General features: G+C 29.3%; 2 protein-coding genes and 1 pseudogene across 2 annotated transcripts in view; 2 read left to right on the forward strand and 1 right to left on the reverse strand.

Moving 5' to 3' along the window:
• Positions 1-19,947, forward strand: part of LOC111633345 (prefoldin subunit 1-like) — a 27,817-nt gene extending 7,870 nt beyond the window's left edge. Inside the window, exons 3-4 of the mRNA XM_023377901.1 lie at positions 4,730-4,814; positions 19,547-19,947. Coding sequence (XP_023233669.1) covers positions 4,730-4,814; positions 19,547-19,633 — 172 coding nt within the window. The 3' untranslated portion in view covers positions 19,634-19,947. The remainder of the gene's footprint in view (positions 1-4,729; positions 4,815-19,546) is intronic.
• On the forward strand, positions 10,463-12,622 carry LOC111633354 (annotated as a pseudogene).
• A 670-nt stretch (positions 19,948-20,617) lies between the features above and the next one.
• On the reverse strand, positions 20,618-22,135 carry LOC111633093. Its single transcript, XM_023377627.1, has one exon. The coding sequence runs from the start codon at positions 22,019-22,021 to the stop codon at positions 21,356-21,358; it is 666 nt and encodes a 221-aa protein (XP_023233395.1). The 5' UTR covers positions 22,022-22,135; the 3' UTR covers positions 20,618-21,355.
• Between the last annotated feature and the right edge of the window lie 1,793 nt (positions 22,136-23,928).

Genomic DNA, 23,928 nt, shown 5'->3' on the forward strand with positions numbered 1-23,928 from the left:
TATATATAATATATATATATAATATTAAAGAGGGTCAATGGAAAAAACAATTTTTTTAAAAGGGATTGATATGTGAAAAAAGATAGAAATCTCTGACAAAGAAATAACAGCTAAATTTGACAGCTTAATTATGTTCTTTATCCTACACCCCTATTGCACCAGTTGCTATGTGGATTTGATCCCTAAACAAACACTGGTATTGGGCTTTAATTTGTGCTTGGGTTGACAGGCTGGCTTGTGAAGTTTTCTGGGTTTTCTTGTCAATAATGTCTGCATAGGGAAGAGTTTCTCTTAAAATGCCTCCCAGAAGACATATTCTTTTATTTGACAGATTGTCCTCTTGTTACATGCCAGTATCTAAAACCAATCACTCAATACACTCACACATTGAAAAAATCATTTGCTTTTTGAGTGTCTCATATGCTACATAGTTATAGTTTTTTTAGCTACTCATTAAAAATGATGATGATAATGAAATATAAAGTTTAAGATGTATTTTACAAATGCAAAGTCAGTTGAGTATTGTGATGTTTCATAATTTTTAGCTGGGTAACAGCAAAAACATACCAAGCCTGGCATATGATATATAGAGGGTACAGCTCTCCAGGCAATGTGAATATATTTGTTTAAGTTAATAAAAACTATTTTCTGAAAGTATAGATCATGTTTCATGTGATATGCATAACATTTTGGTGTGAAATAGTTTAGAGATGAATATAATTTTGAAATATGTAATTATCAATAACTAGCATGAATTAGATTTAATTAAATGAAAAACAAACGTTTTCCTTTATTTTTACAGTCATCATCAGGTTTAGAACTAATAGAATGCGTCTTTTAAAAGAACAAAAATTTAAAAGTTTTGAACGTTGTGAAAATAAAAGCATGCTCAATGTTCCGTTTAACAAGGTTCTTCAAACTGGATTACGATTTTAAAAATTTCTGATTTATATAAAATATAAAATCAAAACTTAATTCAAGATCTATTGTAAGTCAAAGTATGCCCTCCACACAGTTGCTAGTGAGTCCTTTTCCTTAAAATTAATAACTGTCCCTCTTTTTAAATGCTTTGAATATTTCTAGTGTTTCAATAGGCTGGGTCATCACTGTATTATAGTAATTGGGCATCGTTAAATTTAACCTCCACATTATTATCAACAGCAAAAGAAGTTAATGTGGTAGTGGAAAGACCCTTCTGAATTGTGTATTTATGCTCCTTGATCCTCATTTTTAGACCACAAGCAGTAGCTCCAATATATTCACATAAACAGTTTACCCTATTTTTGGGCATATGCATACACATTATTAATTTTATAATAAAAACTTTTCAACATACACATACATGACAAAAATTCACCAAATGAGAACATTTTAACCAGTACACACAAACTTAAAAAGAAAATTTATATTATTCAATATAAACTTGAAAAAATTGATGAAACCATGATGCAGTATAATTTTACACTTCTAAAATTTACTAACATTTCTCTTACACATCTGCATTGTCTATGCCTTTGACTGTGTTTCCTTCTGACTCACAAATGTGTGTTTGTTTGTTTTTTTTTTTTTTNTTAAATGCTTTGAATATTTCTAGTGTTTCAATAGGCTGGGTCATCACTGTATTATAGTAATTGGGCATCGTTAAATTTAACCTCCACATTATTATCAACAGCAAAAGAAGTTAATGTGGTAGTGGAAAGACCCTTCTGAATTGTGTATTTATGCTCCTTGATCCTCATTTTTAGACCACAAGCAGTAGCTCCAATATATTCACATAAACAGTTTACCCTATTTTTGGGCATATGCATACACATTATTAATTTTATAATAAAAACTTTTCAACATACACATACATGACAAAAATTCACCAAATGAGAACATTTTAACCAGTACACACAAACTTAAAAAGAAAATTTATATTATTCAATATAAACTTGAAAAAATTGATGAAACCATGATGCAGTATAATTTTACACTTCTAAAATTTACTAACATTTCTCTTACACATCTGCATTGTCTATGCCTTTGACTGTGTTTCCTTCTGACTCACAAATGTGTGTTTGTTTGTTTTTTTTTTTTTTCTTTTTTCTATTGATTCGGAAGCTCTCCCAAGAACCTGTATTATTGTTTTTTCTTTTATTATTATTTACTTTTATAATTCCTAAATGTTCAAATAATTATCTTTTAAAATATTTTCTTTGCTTTTTTGGTTTTACAGATTAAAACCATAACACTGGTTTAATCTGTAGGTACTGTACATGCCACTAATACATTTTTAAATAATGACTTAATCATTTATCATTTCTAGTTTTTTTTTAATTTCATTCTGACATGTTTTTAGTTTCAGCAGTACTTTTATTAACTTTTTTTTTTTTTTACCATAATTGCTATGTAAAAAGTAGCTGAAAAATGATTGAAAGAGCCAAACTATGTATTTCTTCTTAAACCACTTTAAAAGAGGAAAAGAATAACTTTTTTTTATGAAGGTTATCCTTTTCCAATGAAGTTTGTGCAGAGAATATACTTCATACATATTGGTATTGATAATGTAAAAAGAAGTCTGAAAGACCACTGTTCAAACCAAGGCACTTCCCAGATTTTTCAGGAAAATATGTCTACTTGCCTGGAAAATCTGGAATTCTTGGAGAATTTCTCTTTGCATGAAAAATTGAGAACTTTTGATTTGCAACTTGTTCTGCAGCCCTAATAAAATTGTTTATACTGTTGTAATGATTAAAATATGCAAAGAGATATTTATTCAAATTTGAAATTTTAACTTGTTGCAGGGATGTGTTTTGTGAATACAGTAATACCTCGAACTTATACGATAGGTGGGACTGAGCAATAACCGCGTAAGTCAAATTCGTGTAAGTCGGGGTATAATTTCGCAATTTGTGTAAAATCCAAGTCAGATGTATCTAAGCTAATAAATGTTCTCATTAATCTTATCTCATCATTTGATTCGTTCATGGTTACAAGAAATCACCATATAGAGTCTCTCAAGTCTCCATAGATATAACAAACACAGAAATAAATAACACAAAATAAATTGTAGCTATATGTCGATTCCGTGTGACACGTCTGAACATGTAAGCCGAACAATAGTGTGGGGGGAGTGAGTAATCGAGAGTTGCGTGGCGCTCAAACAAAAGACGAATCGACGAGATTTGAAAATCGCGTAACTCCGGGTTCGCGTAAGTCGGGGTATAATTTCGCAATTTGTGTAAAATCCAAGTCGGATGTATGTAAGCTAATAAATGTTCTCGTTAATCTTATCTCGTCATTTGATTCGTTCACGGTTACAAGAAATCACCACATAGAGTCTCTCAAGTCTCCATAGATATAACAAACACAGAAATAAATAACACAAAATAAATTGTAGCTATATGTCGATTCCGTGTGACACGTCTGAACATGTAAGCCGAACAATAGTGTGTGCGGAGTGAGTAATCAAGAGTGCGTGGCGCTCAAACAAAAGACGAATCGACGAGATTTGAAAATCGCGTAAGTCGAGGTATCACTGTACAGTATATCTAAGCCATTTATTCAAATATTGGTTAAGATACATTAAAATATTTCAGATGTTTTATTAATATTTGTAAATATGTTTTATAGAATGTGTAAATATTAATTCATGCATCATATATTTACATTGATGTGACAAAGAAAAAAAAAAACATTTGTTCTCTGTCTCCTTTACTGAACAAATTAAAGGTTTGATCTTAATTTGGATTTAAAATATTTTAGATTTTAACATGCAGTTTAACATATTTTTGATTTTAAATTGTTTTCTAAATATTTATTCATTTAAAACAGCTGTTTCCAACTTACTTTAATTACAGAACCAATTTCACCTTGATAAAAAGTTTTGAAACCCTAACAAGTTTTACTGATTATAAATAAAACTATAAATTAAAAAAAATCTAAATTATTTATTAAATATATGAAAAACAGATTAATTATTAATAAATATTATTAATTCAAAATATTAATTAATATAAAAGAGTAATTTTTGCAGATGATTCTTGTTAGTGAATATGATAGGAGCTCAACTAGTAGTGAGTGAGTTAATAATACACTTGATCTAATTGAGCTCCTACCACATTTTCTGACAAAATCAACTGCAAAAATTAATCCTTCACATTAATTAATAGTTTGAATAAATAATATTCACACAGAATCAAATTCATTTGATTTTTTGCAAATTGATAAACACTCGAGTATTCAAATATTTACTACCCTGACAAGAATGAATAAAAAGAATTGAATACTCAGGAAAAAATCAAATGGATTTCATTTGCTGCAAATATGAGCTATGTACAGTCTGTGCATAGGTCATATTTTTCTATAAAATATTAATAATTTTTGAAACTATTTACTGAATTTTTCATATATATTTTAAACTATTAATTAAACCTTAGAAACTAATTTTATTGCAGAACCCCAAAACTGGAACACAAGTTGGGGTTCTACTACTATAAAATAAATGAAAAAAAAAAAACAAAGAAAAAACCTTATCTATATCTAGTTAATAAAGAAAACATTAAAAATATTTTAGTATTGATATTTGAACAGTTAGATGGAGTTTGAAGTTTTATAATTGCATAATTTTGATTAATTCATCTTTAATCAGTTTGCAATGTCTAATTTTTAAATTTAAAATATATAAATTGTTTTCAGTGATATTTATTCTTAAAAGAAAATAGTTTTATATGTAATATCTTTCTAGGTTTCTTTTGACGGATAAAGATAATATCAAAGATGGTTTAGTGAAGAAGGTTAAAACATCAGAAGATAAAATTAAAAATTTACAGGTATATTTCTAAAAGAATTACTATAAACAGGGTTCCTATGCTCCTGGAAAGTCAGGGAATTTGCTGCCTTGGCTGCTTTGTTGATTTTTTGCTGACTAAATGTAGCTGTCTGCAGGCAGTGAGAAGTAACGCGATACAACTTATGCAAAGGAATGCTGCATATTTTCAGGACCCAAATTTTCTTCCAAGTGTACACAAAATTTTCCTAGCATTTTACAAAGTACAAAAAAAAATGATAATTTCAATTTAAATGGTATTTATCATTTTTCATTTTGATGGCATAACAAAACAATTTCAGATTTTTTTCCAGTTTATTAATATTTTATAAAGTTCAGGAAAATTAATAAGAAATAAATTTAATAAATGTATACTTTTGTACATGGATTATATAGGATTTATTAATGAATAAGAAATAAATAATTGCTTTTTTCTTTTTTCAAAGCCATATAGATTTATGGTTGTGGATAATAACAGAATAAACTACTTTAATTTAATAAAAAGTTGTATTTTTAGTTTCAGTAATTCGGCAATTTTAAAAAACATATAACTGTTAATTAGAAAAAATAACTAATTAAAAAGTTGGAGAAGCAATAGCATATGTGCACAGTAATTCAAATGCTGTTTCATTTTGTCATTGTGCCATACTGTAAGGCAGGGATGTCAAACTCAAATTGCTTAAGTGCCAATTTTTTATCTTGAGTATGACAGTGGGCCAGATGTTTTTAGCTTTTGTAGCCAAAAATTCTAAAAAGTAGCCCAAGAGTAGCCAACTCAAAATTTTTTTTAATAACCCAAGATTTCACATTAAAATTAAAAAAAAACTGCATTTGTACTTTTCCAGCAATAATTTTAATCACAGAACAAACATTTTCGGCCAATTTACAGGCTTGAAGCAGGTCTGTAAACTGATCCGAAAATAAATATTGCAAGACTGAAAATACAAGCATAAACTAATTTATTAATATGTCGAAAACATGCATTTTATATGCAAAATAGTGCGAATTATGCAATAGATGATCTTTCTAAGATGGACTTTAATTCGAAATTCAAAAGATGAAATAGAGAAAACATAATGTAAACAAGAAATTAAACACAAAAATAAATCAAGTAAAATAAATATCTCTAAGTAATAGGAATAAATAAAAATAAAAACAACAATAATAATAATTGAGTTCAAAAATTTTGTTTATTAAGTATTATTTGTTTAAGTGCAAAATATCAAATTTTTTTTGGTGTCAAGATAATAAAAAAATAAACAAAAAGCATTATTGAATTGACATATCAGGCCACAACTAATTGTCTCACGGGCCATATCTTTGACATGCCTGTAAGGGGTGTGAGGGTCAGGGAATTTATATGAAGTTGGTCAGGAGAAGTCAGGGAAAATCATGAAATTTGAAACAAAAATTTGAGTAGGAACCCTGTATAATATAAAATTACTTTATTAACAAATTAGTTTAAATTATGATTAAAAAATTATTTTAATTTTAATTAATTAATTATTTAACAAATCAAATTTATGATATTGATAGTATGGTTTGTAAATATATAATTTATGATTACTTTAAGTGATGAGATTATGGAGTTTTAAATGATATTTTAATTATACTTGCAATATACATCGATGAGTGAATATATGAATATGAATGAGTTTTAACTCTATAATCGTTTATCATCAGATGTAGTATTTCAAACAGCCAAACAAATATCTGTTGGTTTAACAATGTACAATTTATTAATCAATTTTTTCTTCTAGATGTGCATTTTGGGTTGCTGTAAAATCTCAACTCCTTTTCAGTTAATATTTTTGTTTTTTATAAAGAACAACTATAGATGGAAATTTGGAAACAATTTATACACTAGATATGTACTTGTACCCAAATTTCCACCTGTAGTTGTTGTTTATAAAAAACATGTACAAATTCTTGAAGAGGGGTTGAGATTTTATGTCAACCAAAATGCTTATGTATCTTGCTTTCAGTGGCCATTCCTGGAGTGCAAGGTTTACAATAGGGCAAGTTATGCAAAAGTTTTGTTTTTATTCTTGCAATTTTCTATGAGATACATGTTGCTGCAGCTTATCCACACAAAATTACAGTAATTTTAATGTAAAAATGCCAATAATCCTTGTTCTGAAGAAATAATATGCACAAGATTGCAAATGGGTTACTTTTACAACTGTTTGTTATTTTTTTATTTCTATTATTTCTTTCTTATTTTCAGTCTTAGGTTACTTTTTGTTACTACAGTGGAACCTGGTTAGTTTGAACCAGGATAACTTGAAGTTGTGTTTACTCAAAGTCATGTTCTTTCCCTAATCATCTAGTATAGGGGTTTACATGTTAAATAAAATTCCTTAAACTGTTTAATTTGATTGGGTTTTGATACAGTATTTTCACAAACTTTTCAGAAGTTTAATTTAAATAAAATAATTAATGTTTGTCTATTGAAAAAATAATCAAACTGTCTATAGTATAGGCACTGTAGTAACTGACAATGGTTATATCGTAATGTTAAATATACTGAAAGAGAAGATTGGACCAGAGGTCTGGATAGTGTAACTGGCAATGCATCTGCACAGTAAGTGGCAGTTGCAGGTTCGATCCTGCTCTAGGCCAATTCTTTTCTTCCAGTTTAACCTAAAATTATTTCATTAAATTATAAATATTAAATTTAATACAAAATGGTGTCTAATGCCTCCCTCTAGGGCCAAATTTATTAGTAATTTATAATTATTATTGCAAAATTATAGCCTGATGTTTTACGACAGTTGAAGGCGTAAAACTTTCTATAAAGTGCAGGAACCATGTCCACCTAAAAACAAACATCGTGTCATGTGACAGCAGGTGGAGTGGTGACATCTAAACAGTGTGCGTGACCTAGATCTGTAACTGCCATTTAAACCTACTTTTTTTTAATTTTTTTCGTTTTATTCTATTGCTGATGGATTTCTCTGATTAACTGATGTAATAAATAAATGGATTTTTGATAAATTAATGTATAAAGTAAATATATAATACATATGTATAAAGAAAATTAAATATGTCTATTTGAATGTGTTTATATAGCCTATATTATAAATTAAAATTAAGTAAAGAAAAAATTTTTAACAATTTAAATACGGAAAAAATTTCCTCTGAGGCCATATATTTAAAATGTAATAGGAAATAACATATAGCATTTACCCATGTGTGAATGACAAAGCCTAAATACTAGTTAAAGCCTTCACCAAATGTGGGAGACGAAGCCTAGGGTGAAAAGTCGTCTCACCCATAATGCGGCAGTCAATGTGTTAACCACTTTTGTGTATTGTTGCCTGGCATATTGTTATATTATCTTGAAAAATCATGTAGTTTGAATACATTTTTGACAGTATGACATTTAAAACAGTTATAGAAGCAATCTTTATCTCATAGCCAAACAGCCTTAAGTTGCAGATATGATGATAATATAACTGTTGAGTATGCTGGTATATCCATTGTTTACCACATGTTTACTTTTTAAAGAATTCTAGTTACTTTTTCAACTATTTTTGCTCTCAGCTGTCACTTGCAGCCATGTATGCACAAATACAGTAAATAAGGTAGAATGTACAGTACAAAAAAAATTATTTCAAAACTATTAGTAACTATTTTATTCTAAATATATTTTTATCAGTCAAGGTTTTGAAATTGTTTAGAAATTATTAATAATTATGATCACTTACAAAATAATTTTAACCTAAATTAAAATTGTCGTAATTGAAAAGGTAAAGATTTTTATCAATTAAAACTAAAAACAGGTTTATTTAATTAGTTTTTAGGTTATGCATCCATAATTAAGTAAGTAATGAAATACTTTTAAAACTTTTTATGTATTTTTTTACTTTTGATAGTTGAGGTCTTTTAGATGTTGTCTATTAAGGCTGATTGTAACCTCTTTTGCTATGCACACAATCTCTAGCAGATGACATTAAAAATTTAATGCTTTTTCTGTAGGAAAATCATTTTCTAAAAATTTTAAAAAATGGGAGTAGATAGAACCAAACAGCTTTTTTGCATTAGAATTCCATTTAATTCTTCTATTAATGTATGGTTAAGAATTTGAAAAATTTGCTAAATTTTTACAAATTTATTAACTCTGTTATGTTCTTTTCTTCCGGTTTTAATGTGAGTTCATGGTTAAGAAGGGAAATACACAATATAGCCTTAGTAGCTTATGCCTTAGATGATTCAGTCAGGGTACATTGGAATGAGGCAAAAATTGTCAAGTGTACGAGAAGTATACATGGCCTCAAGAAAATCAATGAGAAGTATACATGGCCTTGGAAATATATAATCTAAACACAAAAGGAAATCTATAAATTGCAGGGACTAGAACATTGTCTCAAGCATGCAGCAATTATGGTTTGAGATTTCCAAGATACCGAACATTGTTTCATGATGACCTGATTATGTATTATGTTGCTTGTATATATTTATTATGATTCATGTAGAGGATTTGATTTTGAATTTCTAAATAATTTTTAATCAATTATAGCAAAATCATAGATTGAAAGTTATATATTGTTCACTATTTAAATATTCACTCTGTTAGGTTCAGTTACTACTTAAAAGCATTTGATTTTGTACAAATAGCCTATGGATAGACATTAGCTTTTGTTTATTAAGGGATAATCTGCAGAGTTAATAAAGATTTCTTGTAACATGTTTTAAGTTTTTCACTGAATTTGTATTTGTAATTTATGTATTAGTTTATACAAAAACAAAATGTTCAGTAAAACTTAATTTTTGTTCTTACAAATTAGTTATATGTTGATTCCCATTCTCATTATTATACCAACCTTTTAATATTTCAACTCACTTATGTTGTTTCCTTCAAGAAATTTATTAATTGCATTAATCAAGGGATACCTATAGTATGTAACCTGTATATAGCAGAAACCTGTCTACTTCAAAAGAGTTGTTTGGTCCCTTGGGGTTCTGTTATAGACAGGTTTGATTGTATTTTAAATTAAATAAATTAAAATTATGATTAAAAATTGCAACCCAGCATTGTGACGATGCCACAATAAATAATTGTTCATTATAAAATATATAGTATAGTGATGAGCCAACTTTATCAATATTTTCAGTAAATTATATTATTTGCCTTACTAATAATTGGATATATTTTATAGTGGAAGATTTTGCCTTACTAATAATTGGATATATTTTATAGTGGAAGACTTTATCAATATTTTTACAGTGATATAAATGTTGGCAAGGTCTGTAGGGCCTTATTTTGCCATCATTTTATCATTCTTTACTCTTTTCACCTTTCTCATTTTTGTTATCCAGTTATACAATATCTTTAATTAATTGAGATACTCATTAAAAAGAAAAAGGAGGTTATTATATAAATATAGTAATATTAAAATAAATGAATTCATTTCTCCCTATTTAGGTCCATGCATTACTTGTAAAAGATTAAATAAAGATCGAACTCTACTATAGTTTCAGACTTGGGGAAACCTTGTCTGAAACTATTTTCAGAGAATATAATTGCTATTCTATATTTCTAGTTTGTATAAGATCAAAGATGCATTCTGGAAAGGTACAAAAACAATTGTTTTCTTTATTTTTCAGTTATATTTTAACCAAATGATAGAAAACAACTAACTTTACTTTAGAAGTTATTTGTTGTATTTTAGTTTTATATATATATTTTTTTTTTTGTGTGTAGACTAAACTATCAAAAGTGTCTTTCTGAAATTCAATATTGCAATGAACAGCCAGATTCCTATATTTGTCTATTAAAGGCTAAGGCTCCTGCCAAATTACTTTGTGTGGTTAGGCCACCATCTCTTGTTAAATTTAATAATTATAAATAAATAAATTTAATTTTAGAATATTTTGGAAGAAAAGATTGGCCTGAAGCAAGACTTTAATCTACAAGTCCTGTTTATCATGCAGACACATTGCCAGCAGTGCAGTTCTTCACTTCCAGACTAATTAGTTAACTAACTAATTTCGGTATAACCATATCAGTCACTTATGGTGCTGATTGGGGAAATGTAGTGACCACAAGTCTCCATGGCTCTCAGCCAGCTTACACTGTAACCCTTGCATAGTATATTATATATACATGGTATGGTCTAAAAGTTCAGGGACTGCAGTAATGTATGACAACAAAAGCATGTATTTGAAGTTACAGCATATGAAATGGATTCTATCAAACCACCCCTACGTGTTCAGGTTGGTTTTGCCCATATCACGTGATTAAACCATGAGCACTGTTGTTTTCTTTTGGAGATAGTTACCTTTGTTTTGCGACATAATAAAAATGGAGTTTCAAGTACAGCGCTGCAACATTAAATTTTGTCAGCGTTTAGGTAAAACACCTACGGAGACTTTAAAATTGCTAAGAAAGGTGTACTGTGATTCTACCATGGCAAAATCAAAGGTGTACAAATGGCATTGGCGTTTTAAAGAGGACCAAGAATCCATTGCAGACAATGAATGCTCTGGCTGACTTTCAACTTCACGGAACGAGGAAAATGTTCAGTTGGTTTCTCAATGTGTTCGCAAAGATTGTCGCCAAACTCTTGAAAAAATCGCTGCGACTACTCACTTATCAAAAACTAGTTGCCAGCGTATTTTAACAGAAGATCTTAACATGCACCGAGTGTCTCAGCACATTGTCCCTCAGCTTTTGACTTCTGAACAAAAGGAAGAATGAATGAGAATATCAGGTAATTTAATTGACAAAGCCGATAGGGATCCAGCTTTTTTGAACCACATCATAATAGGTGATGAAACGTGGTGTTATTTATTTGATATCCAATCAAAACGTGCTTCTTCAACATGGAAATCACCTCCTCACGAAGAAATTCTGGCAGGATCAGAGCAAAGGGAAAGTCATGATCGAGGTGTTTTTTGATTCTCAAGGAATTGTTCATTCAGAATTTATTCCCGAAGGCAGAACAGTAAACAAAAAGCATTATCTAGACATTTTACATTGTTTGAAGGAATCCATTTATCATAAACAGCCACAGATCTGGCAAAGTGGAGACTGGTACCTTCTGCATGACAACGCACCTGCACATTGGTCCCAAATGGTAACACAGTTTCCCACCTAAACTCAAATTAATGTGCTTCCTTACCCTGCCTATTCACTGGACATAGCCCTGTGTGATTTTTGTTTTCATCAATGAAAAAGCATTTGCAGGGATGCCGTTTTGTGTCATCAGATGAGGTGAGAGCAGAATCGCAAGAGGCCTTATGGGAGGTTTCAAAAAATGGCTTTCAGCAGTGCTTCCAGAAGTTATACGTGCACTGGCAAAAGTGTATTGTTGCCCAAGGTGATTACTTTGAAGGTGGTTGTGCATCAGCAATATAAACTTTTTAAGGTAAGGAATTTTAAGCCAAGTCCCCAAACTTTTGGATCATACTATGTATATTTAATAGACACAATTAACCTGATAGTTACTTCAGATATCAAATCAACAGCAGGATTCGTTTATTGAACTATTAAATCTAAATATCACTTATGGTAGCTGTTATTTTGTTTAATACATTCATAATGAACTATTAAAGCTAAATAAATGACTGTGCATAAAGCTAAATAAGCACTGTGAATGATTGATATGATTATATATATAAATTAATTAGTCTGAGAGTGAAAAGATTCAGGTAGAATAAATGGAACAGGAAGCAGGAGTTGCAGTCTATAATTTTGGAATATTTTAAAAGAAAAAATTTAATTTATAATATTTTTCTAGAATATTATAAAATTAAATTATTTATTTATTTATAATTATTAAATTTAACAAGAGATAGTGGCCTAACCACTTAACAGCATACCTCCTGCCAAATTACTTTGTAATTATTTAGTCTTAATAGCTGAATAAGGGAATCTGGCTGTTTGTTTGATATTTGAAGTAATTATCAGGTTGGTTGTATTTATTATGTATCATCATTATCATGATCAACCATTGTCAATCTACTATTGGATGAAGGTCTCCTTTAATCTTTTCCATTTTTTCCTATCCTATGCATTGGTTTTCCAATTTATGTCAACCACTTTCCTTATTTTGTTGTTCCATTGTACTTCATTGGTCTTCATCTTGGGTGTTTGATTCCTTATGGGTACCAGTTTAGGATATCTGTAGTCCATCTATTGTCTTGTCTTCTAGCAATGTGTCCACTGCATAACCATTTTGAACATTTGATCCTCTCAATGATATCATATATCTTTGTTTGATTTCTTATCCAAGTGATAGTTTTCCTTCTCTTCTCATAATGCCCAGCATGCATCATTCCATACTTCTTTGTGTTGTCTGTAGCCACTATACTGTTTTGCTTGTTAGTGTTCACATTTCTGCTCCTTAGGTGAGTGCTGGTAAAACACATTTGTTGAATTTTTTTTTTTCAGGCACAGTGGCATGTTGCTCTTTAGAATTATATTTCTGTCAAATGTACTCCATTCAACCTAATTTTTCAGTTTATTTCATTCATAATATTGTTATCCATAGTTATTTATTAATTAGGTAGACACGTGATTTTGTGCTTCTTCAATCTCTGTTCTGTTTGTCTGAAACACAATATTCAGATACTATAAAATTTCAAATCACAATCTGTGACTGTGAAATTGTTTAGATAGACACGATTCATGTGTCATGTTTGATTAAAAAATATCTTCAAATATAGTGAAACCTCCATTAACGGACATCTGTTACATTTACCTCTAAATAGTGGACACTAAATAACAGACACTGTCATCCATAACCAACCTTATCGAAATGCAATGTTTCACCTTCAATATTCTGAAAGAATTAATTACATACAAAATATTTTAAAATGAAAAAAAAAAGAATCAATTCAAATACACTTTTGAGTGACAAACTTTGATTATAGGCGTCAAAGACTGGCTTAAAATAGGAATATGGGAGGAGGGTAAGTTATAAGAAGTCAAACAATATTCTTTATCTGTTAGAGAAGTTTAATTTGGTTTAGTTGTCAATCACCATTTATTGTTATGCATATTAATATTATTAAACCTTTTGTCTTATTGTTGAAATTATAGTGTTTTGGTATCATAAGCTTAAACTTTTTCAAAGTTATTCATTCACTCAACAAGAACCATAGTATAGTAATAATGAAAAAGAAAGTTAAGATTATAAATGATATCATAAATGCAAGAAAATCAAATATCTTCCCACACTTTAAAGTAGTCAACAAATAGCCTTTGTAATTTGACCTTTGAACTTTCATCAAACAAACACTGTTGCCATAACCATTTTAACAGCTTTGTGGTGGATAAAGTGTAATTTTTAATAAATCAGTTACAGAAAAAAGCAAAATTGTTCCAAAAGTTACACCTACTTGATAACTACAAAGCAGACAAATCCCTGTATTGATTTTTATAGGTTGCTTAAATCATAAATGACATTATGAATATAACAATTACGAATATATTTCCCACTCCTTGAAATAGATAGCAAATTTCCTTTGTTACTTAACATTCAAATGAGATTCAATTAAAACAAGATTTATACAGCTGAAAAAATAATATATTGTACACAGTCAACCCCTCTATAACACTGTTGATAATTACGTTTTATATGAATTCCATTTTGTATGAGTCACTTAAATTTTACAAATGTGTGTGCCAGGCTGTGAACGGCTCATGTATTTGTAAAATCTAAGTGACTCGTACAACATGGAATTCATACAAAACGGAATTATCAACAGTGTTATAGGGGGATTGACTGTATATATTTCAATTATATATGCTATGTATACTTTTTGATATATTCACATTCCTGACACAAATTTGATATTTTCATAATCTATCATATTCTTCACTTTATAATGACCGTGTTAAAATACAATATGGCCACCAGCATGTACTGTAGCAGACAAACTTCTCAGTCTTAACAGTGTCTGCTAATCAGAGATTATACTGTATTATTTTATTGCATGAATAAAATAAAAGAATGTTGGAGGAGTAAACTTCTAAACAAAAATGATCCACAATAGAGCAAAACTATATGTTAAATTAATGGGAACAAACATTTTAAAGTACTTTTTGAATTTATTCTGAAAAATCTTAAGATTGGTTCATACTTTTTATGGATTGTCTCCAAAATCTAAATATATAAAATTACTTGTCCTGACTGACTGACTGAATGACTGATTCATCATCACCCAGAGCAAACCGCTGAACCTAAAGAAGTGAAATTTGGTACACAGTTAGGGTACTTTATGAAAACGCACACTAAGAAGGGATTTTTCGAAATTCCCAAGCAGGGGAAAGAGGGAGAGGATTAAGGCTTAACCGGAAGAACGGCTTCTACTGTACTATTTTAGGTGTGATTTTTTGTTTTCAACTACATTTAGTCTTTATTGAGTACTTAGATGTATTAAATTGATAACATTTCAGACATTGTTATAAATATTTTTATCTATTTCGATTTCAAAAATGTTCGAACCATTTTAAATTCGAATTTGTTATTGCATATTGGTTCAATTATAGAACGATTGTAAATGTTCCAGAAAATTGATCAAATTGAAAATAGTTTGTTTGATTCTTGGCAATTCTCTTCAGCGGTAGGTGTTATATAACAATTACTATGGTTATTGAAATATTGAATGTAAAAGGGGTTTGCTTGCAAAACCTCTGCAGACGAAGTCGCGGGTAACAGCTAGTATCTTATATATGTTTTGATGCTTTTAAGTAAGTTTCTACTTTATTTTCATGCAGAAAATCTTTCATGTTATATGTAAAAAAAAAAAAAAATTACTTGAAATTGGATACAGATTATGCTATATGACAACTTATCTGCTGATATTGCAGTTTGCAATTTATTGTATAGTACTTAAGTGTACTATATTTAAACAGTTTTTCATTTGTTCAAAATTATTAAGCATGTCTTTGGAGATATGGGGCATCTTCGATCCTTTGTAGAACACTTATCAGTGTACACTGGTCTAAACAGATGTGGGTTAGATCTGAAGCAAAGCCTATACAAAGGTTTTACTTCAGCAATTTATAGCAGTTTTTTAAATTTATGGATTATAAACTTTTATAGATTATCTAAATGAAGATATGATAGAAGGAATTATACAATCTGTAAAATGATTTTTTTTAATATCTAAAAATAAATTAGTAATAAAACTATTTAAAAATTAGTTTTAATTAGAGTAATAATCTATAATTGTTATATATTTAAGTTACAAAAAGCATATATAAACAGCACTGATACAGATATATATTTGTAAACTTTTATTAATTTAAATATATAAAAATAATAATCGAATGTAATAAAAGAAGAACCAGAAATTTTATATTTTAATGTAATCCAAATATTTCATATCATTTTTCATATTTATAAATTGAAAATCATATATGGAAAATATCTATTATGGTTTTTGTTACTATATTACAGCAGAAAATCAATAATTCTATCTGTAAAGATCAATATTGTCATTATTTGGAAACACTAAACAAATACAAGGATACAGTTTGCCCAGCATTACTGCATTACTGTTGTAATGACTATAAATTACATGTTGTTTATTTAGTCTAGTCAGTTGCTTGCTGCATTAAATTTTAAAGAAAAACTGTCTTTTTAATGATAAATTTCCAAAATAAAATTAAAATATACACAAAATATATAAATTAAAGATATATTTGTAAATATTTTCAATTAAATTACAACTTTATATTGTAAATGGTTATAAGGATAAATTTATAACGGCAGAAAAAATTTAATTTAAAAGAAAGCAAGAAAGAAATTATTATTTCTACTATTTTTTTTTTTCTATATAATATACTATTCTATATACTATTCTACTATATATTTATATTATTCTACTATAATATTCTAACTGAGGAAACTGCAGTAATAAAGACAAAAAAATGCTTTTGTTTACTTTTTTATCCTTTTATTGTTTTTGTTGATTTTGATACATGGAGTAACATTGAGAAATTTATTAATTGCATTAATCAAGGGATCCCTATAGTAGGAAACCTTTCTACCATGGAAGAGTTGTTTGGTCCCTTGGGGTTATAGACAGGTTTGACTGTATTATTATTGAAAAATCTTAATAAAGTCATTTCATTGGGTCATGCAATAAAGGAATCATTAAAAATTCAGTTTACTCCAATTGGGAATTCAAAAAATTGATCAAAAGAAACCAAAGTACAGTTTTAATTAGCATTACTATTGAAATTTGTTAGATTTTATTAAATCTGAAAAGTTTTTCTTCCTTTAACCAGTAAAGTTTTTTAACTTTTTGTGTTCTCCCTTGTGAGAACTTCCTTCTTCCTTTTTTCCCAACTTTATGATTGATTGCTTGCATTTCATTATAAAGAACCAGTAACTAACTTCTTTGAAGGTTAGAAAAAACTTGCTAAAACTGTTCTGTTTCTTTAATCATTAAGATGTTGACTAAATGTGTTAACTATATGTACTTGAAAGATAATATCTATTTTTATATTAATAAATCTAGTCAGTAGTGTAAATAAATAAATACATTCTCAGAGATGTTTGAATTAATTACCATTAGAGAATCTCAAATTTAATATAAAGAATCTTTATTATTAATGCTACTTTATTTTAACATGTATCATATACAGGAACTTGGAGTACAATCTATTGGTTCTGTTATCTCTTCTGACACAACACTCTTAATTTATTATATTTCTTTTTTCTCCTTTTATGCATTTGAAATTACATATATTCATATTCTAGACATTGTAATTAAAATTTTATTGTGCAGATTTCGCTTGGGCCCTAGGGCTACAGATGTTGCTTCTCCTCCTCAGCCCTAATCATGTGTAATCCTACAGTATTATTATTATTATTTTATTTACACAATAGAGGTAATGCCATAAAGCAAGGAAAGTTTCTCCCCATATATAACAGTAATAAAAGAACCCATTAAAAATTAAAAATAACGAAAGTAATATTTGTTATTTTTAATTTTTAATCTAATTTTTATTAGTCTCATGTTTCATAAATCTATGAATCTACTTTATATGAAATAATTTTTAGATATGTATGACAAAATCATGATTTGCTGCATGTTTGTTTGAAAGTTAAAACATTTTTGTTTAAATTTTTGTATTTCTGTAATCAGCTCAATGTGAGCTTTCAATTGATGTAAAAAAATCGATTACATTCCAATCCATAACTTGTGCCTCTTTCTTGTTACATCAAAAACAAAAGTTTGAATTAGATTTATGTTTGAGGAACTTAACAAGTTATGTTGAAATGTCTAAATTTTACATTTAAGATGTATTTCTACTATTTGTTTGATAGAGTGGCCCAAAAGTCAGTTAACAAATATATATTAACTAGAAGATAAGCCCTGCATTGCCTGGTCAGAAAATAAGAACAACAAACATTAAAACAAAAATGATATAAAGAGTTTAAGGTTGTCATATTTATTGCAAAATTCAGATGGTATGAAATGGCACAATTTCATTGGTCAAGTAGACAGGAATTGAAAATATATCTTTAAAAAATTTAAGATATCATATTTTCAATTTTGCCAAGGGGATGCCTCCTGAGAGGAGTTTTATGAGAAACTGGTCCCCTATTTAGGTATCATTTCAGAAAGAAAGCCAGAAAACTCCATGTGGCCCAGCCTGTTGGTAATACTCAAACCAGTGTTAGATGGTTCTATCCACTCTGCTATGGTGAGCATTTATTACAGTTAAGAACATACAATCAGGAATGAAAAAACCAGAGTTGTTAGATGTGGAAAATTAAATAATATGGTTTTCACAGTGTAATACTTTGGATTGAACACACACAAGTGCTATGTGCTACCCGTGGCAAATAATACAGTGTGTCTATTTCCCGCTACATTGTTGTTGCAGTAATTAAGTGAATATAAATTTTTTAATTAAATTCTCTTTTGCATGAATTATATTTAGTGTATCATTTTTAAAAATTTTTTGTCAATAGATGGCACTACATGTAAAGCTAGCAAATCAAACATGAACAAAAATTGATATATAGAAATTTATTAAATATTTTGGGATGGTATGTATGACATTATCTAAGTTAGATGTATGTAAATGTAACTACTGAGTTTCATAGAAATTGGTCAAACAGCCTAAAAGAGCATAGCGAACAATCATTTTCGTTTGTTTAGATTTAGATATAGACTAGTTTGAAACAGTTCCATTTATTATTTATGATTCATTCATTTCAAGGATAGTGACTGGATCATAAACAATAATATGCAGTGACTCTCAACTTTTAATTGTTTAACTTAAAATATATCTTTGTTAATTAATTGCTCTAATTTAGATCACCTACAATAATACTTTAAAAAATTTTTCAGTCTGATAACAGTGAATTTTAAATCAAAGTACTTGAATGATCTTTAGAAAACTTAAAATGTTCATTAATAGTTTACTCAAATACCTTATTGAAATGCAATTAGATTTATGGGAATCTAATGTTTCATAAATCTATGAATCTATTTTATATAAAATAATTTTTGTAGATATGTATGACAAAATTATGATTTGCTGCATGTTTGTTTGAAAGTTAAAACATTTTAATTTTAGAATAAATTATTTGTATGATACAAATTACTTTGTCTGGTGCATGATGCTATGAGCATAATAATATCCATATTTAGGTCAATCTACAATTCTAGTAAATTAAATTGAAATTAGACAAAAATATTAACTTTAGAGCTTGAAAATAAAGCTTGTGATTTTAAAAAATTTTATTTCTTTTTCTTTAGAATAACAAAGTTTATTTGGAAAGAAGTTTAAAGGAAAGTGAAAACAATTTAAGGGAAATGGTACTACAGAAAAAGAAAGGACAATAGTATCTCTTAATGTTGGTCTCAGTTAAAACTGTATGTTGGTTTGTTATATGTTTCCATCTCTATTACTTTAACTCGTTCAAGAACCCATTTGTTATGTGAAGATGTTTTTCTGCTCATGTTACGGCAAACCATTCACATTCAAAAGCATTTATTTGACTGCAAAAATCTCCATCAGAAGTTCGCTAAGCAGGATTAGTTCTTTTGGATGTGAGAAAATTAGGTTTTTATATTTATGATGATGATAAAATTAACATATTAACATTAAAAAAGTTTTGTATACAAAATAAATCTATGAATAAATCTTTCACGAACTAGTTTGTTGTGCAGTTAACATTGAATCTTTATTTTATTTTCTGAAAATTTAAGATCTCATTTGGATCAGTTTGTGTGTTTATTTATTAACAAGCTGTATTGAAATAGAGCTTTAATTAATTGATTTTCATATAAATACATTTACAAATCGTATAAAAAAGATTTTGAATAAACTTATTATATTGCTATCATACTTGGCTTTAACATTAATTCATAAACATTTATGTTACAGTTTTAATTTCCAACAAAGTGAAAATATTGTTTTATCATATCTAGTTTTAAAGTAAAATTTTTGAAGTGATGTTTTCACACTAGGATCCTCTATATGCACATGCAATGGTATTATCTGTAGTAATCAATTAACATTTTACTGTTAAAACATTAAACTCCAAACATAAACTTCCAATTGCAAATTTCCTCAGCAATTTTAAATAAATTGTCTTTAATAAATCACTTTTAATATCAGAATAGTTTAATTTGTACATATAATTACATACACCCCACAGCTATAAAATTAACATCAAAATGTGAATGCATCTTGTTACTGTAATAATTTAATGTTAATATCATTGTAAAATAAACAGTTGTAATAAAAAATATGCCAAATGATTTAAAATTTTAATTAACTTAACGCATACACAAATATTTTAATATATAAAAAAAATATTTTATTATTATTACAAGTTGTAATTCTAAAATAAAAACATTAAAATACAGTTTAAAAATTTATTTAATTATGAATTATCTTTACAATAAAATATAAATTGATGAAAGTATGATAATGGATGCAATGGTATCAATCGTTATACAAGATTAATCTTTTCAAAAAATATCCTATTTCTGGTTCTAGAATGATAAAAATTAAAATAATAATAATAATATATATATATATGTAAAAGTTTTTCCCTGTCAGATCAGACTATTGAGAAAATATTTTCTTCATTTAGCTATTGTACTTTAATTATATATATAAAAATCAACAGCTATCGTTAAACATGCATTCTATTGCATCTTATGTGCTTTACAACGAAAACTGCATCATCATGTGTCATACGATGACATAGGCTCAACAAGTAGAAGGAATGAACACTTTGGTATTTATTAAGATGTTTCTCTATTTTTAAACTTCCATAATATACTTATAGATCCATATATCATAAAGAATCAAATATCAAACACAATAGAGCAAACATTGGATTTTACACAAAATAACAATTGACAAGTATGCATTATTACATTACAAAATTATAATGGCATGTTTTGTGTGCAGAGTGAAATAGAATGTATGCTTAGAGATAGCTAAATCAACTAGTAAGTAGATTCTTTGGACAATAAATTCTGCTTAGATAAAGAGATTCTGCATCGGACGGAGATTCTGTGCAATTGACAAAACGTGGAAAAATATGCACACTAACAGTTAGCATCTTTGACTCCAGTCTGCGTGAAAACGTAAGGACGTTCGTAGTCTTCGCGCTTTTCCCTCTTCTTCAGTAGGCGCCACTCCGAATAAAACAGAATGGCAGCCACATACAAGAAGAAAGCTCCGACCACTCCCAGTCCAAATGACCAAGAGAGGTAGTTGTGAAGAGGATCTGGCATCCATCCTTCTCTGTTCCCCATGGCTCCAAAAATGATGACGGAGAGCGTGCAGCATAAGGCGGCTATCAACATGAGCAAGGCAATCACGGATATGACGAGTTTATCTTTTCGACGATCCAAACAGAGATGAAGGACTAGAATCAGTATAGAACCCGTAACGGTTGCTACGAATCCGAAAGTGAAGAAAACTTGAACTGCTACGAAGAAAGGCGGCTCCAATTCTTTTCGAAGTTTCTGATATTCATCGGCAAGTATCCAACGGCATCCTACGTAATATTTCGATTTATTTAAGTCAAAGCCACTGGCGTAACTACGAAAACATGTCTCCCATAGGCCCAGTTTGACAAATTCTGCACCGTAAGCTCTTCTATCGGACGATAACCAGTTAGGCGTGGTAAATGCCAAAAAAATCAATATTAAACAAATCGTTGCTATAACATAAGCACCTATTCTAACTTCCGAAAACTTTCTGGCCATGTCTCGAGATTCGGATCACGTTATAAATACTTAAATTACCTGTAAAAAGTATAAAATTCGGACAGGTGACCACACCTGGAAACGTAGCGACATACCTGGAGGCATTTAAACACTGCGCATGCGTCACAGGTACAACGTTTAGTTGAATTTTTTTAAACAATGGTCGCCTTTCGATCTCTATTAATTCGTTCGTAAATTTATCACGTTACGTAATTCTATAATTAAATTAATTTATATTTTAACGTTTAACTGACGGAGAAAATATTTATAAAAATAAATAAATAGATAATGAATTGCGAGTACGTAATAGGCCTATATATCACGCTTATATCGCTTTCTTAGGCATATACAGTACAATATATCTATATTTGAATTTAGATTCGAACATAGTTTCAATTATTAAGACTCGATTTAATACTGAAATTTCGGTGCGTGTTCCTCTTCCGATATGCCTAGTTGGTTCGCCAAATTGCCGGTTATGAACTAAATATATTGACAAAGAAGCGGTAATTCACTAACTTGGATAATCGATCTTATGACGTGTTCGGAAATCCCCGTGAATTTTACTTAAAACAAAAGATATTGACCCCACAGATCTTTAGTTTTATACACTTATATTCATAATCAAGATATAACGGCTATTGACAATTATAAACGGCCATTAATAAGAAGTTAATCGGTAGTTTCTGACAGTAAGGTACTGTATGATAATTTTATCTTTTTCGCGATTCTAATCCATGAAAAATTAGATTTAATATTCTATATTTGTAATATATAATTATAGAATATTAAATCGAATTTTGAAATTTTGAGTAAATTATCCAGCAATTTTTTATATGAAGATTTATTGCGTGACTGATAGAAATTCTAGATTAAAGCCACTTGCTTAATTTCCATTTTCAACTAATTGCGCTAATTTTAGTTCCATTCAAGTCGAAGAAACTGGATAAAATTACTTTGCAAACCAACGAAGAATCCGATGACACGAAAAGAATCATCTATTAGAAGGAACAGAGAATTCGAATCTGGATACTGAACTATAATTTTATCCTTTTTCCTCCATAACTTTAGATAAAATTTTTAAAATTATTAGTATTTAATTTATTCGTTAGATTTATGAATAGGGAAACAAACAAAGGATATACCGAACTCGATTAAATATCTCCGTGCCTGTTTGTTAAGAAGAGGAAGAATGAGTGTTCGTGGAGAGTAATTTGTTGCCAGAAACGAATTTGCTCTTTCTCGCCTCTGTCTTTCAGTTGAAAAGGAAGAGTGATTTGAAATGATTATTTCATTTCTGATCGTAAGCTTTAACAACTTAGAAATCTTTTCCTTCCATCAAATAGTTGATCAGTTTTTAAGTACGAGTTCTCTATACCGTAACTTCACGTGATGGCCGGCTGCCGAGCGGTTAAGCGGTGCTAGCCTACCGCTATGGAGGACCAGGAATAGAATCCGGGTTCTTGAAAAACCTCAGAAAATTTTGGGGATGGTCAGCCCGAAAATGTAGGACCCCATCCAGTGCCGTCCTGAGGCAAGTTTTAGGATGGAGCAAGATCCTATTATGGCGTCAGGAGGTGGAACCCCCGCCCACGCACTCGACCCACGCGTGTCTCAACAGATAAGGCCATTCACATACTGGCCACACGCTTGCAATTAAAATATCGAAAAGTGAAAAAAATAATTTTTCCTTTAATTTTCTTTACCCCTGAGGCACCCCCTAGGACTTAGCGCCTGGATCGGCTGCTCCGTTCGCCCTGTGGTAGGGCCGGCTCTGACCCCGTCTCTCACAATCCAGTCGCTCTATTATGGCTTGGCCAAATTCACAATGAGCTTGCAAAAAATAATCTTTTACGAGTCAGTGCACACAGAGCAGAACGAGTTTAGCCTATAATCCTGATTGCATA

Source organism: Centruroides sculpturatus, unplaced genomic scaffold, assembly GCF_000671375.1.
Source record: "Centruroides sculpturatus isolate CEXI.00-Female unplaced genomic scaffold, Cexi_2.0 scaffold110, whole genome shotgun sequence".
Lineage (NCBI taxonomy): Eukaryota > Metazoa > Arthropoda > Arachnida > Scorpiones > Buthidae > Centruroides > Centruroides sculpturatus.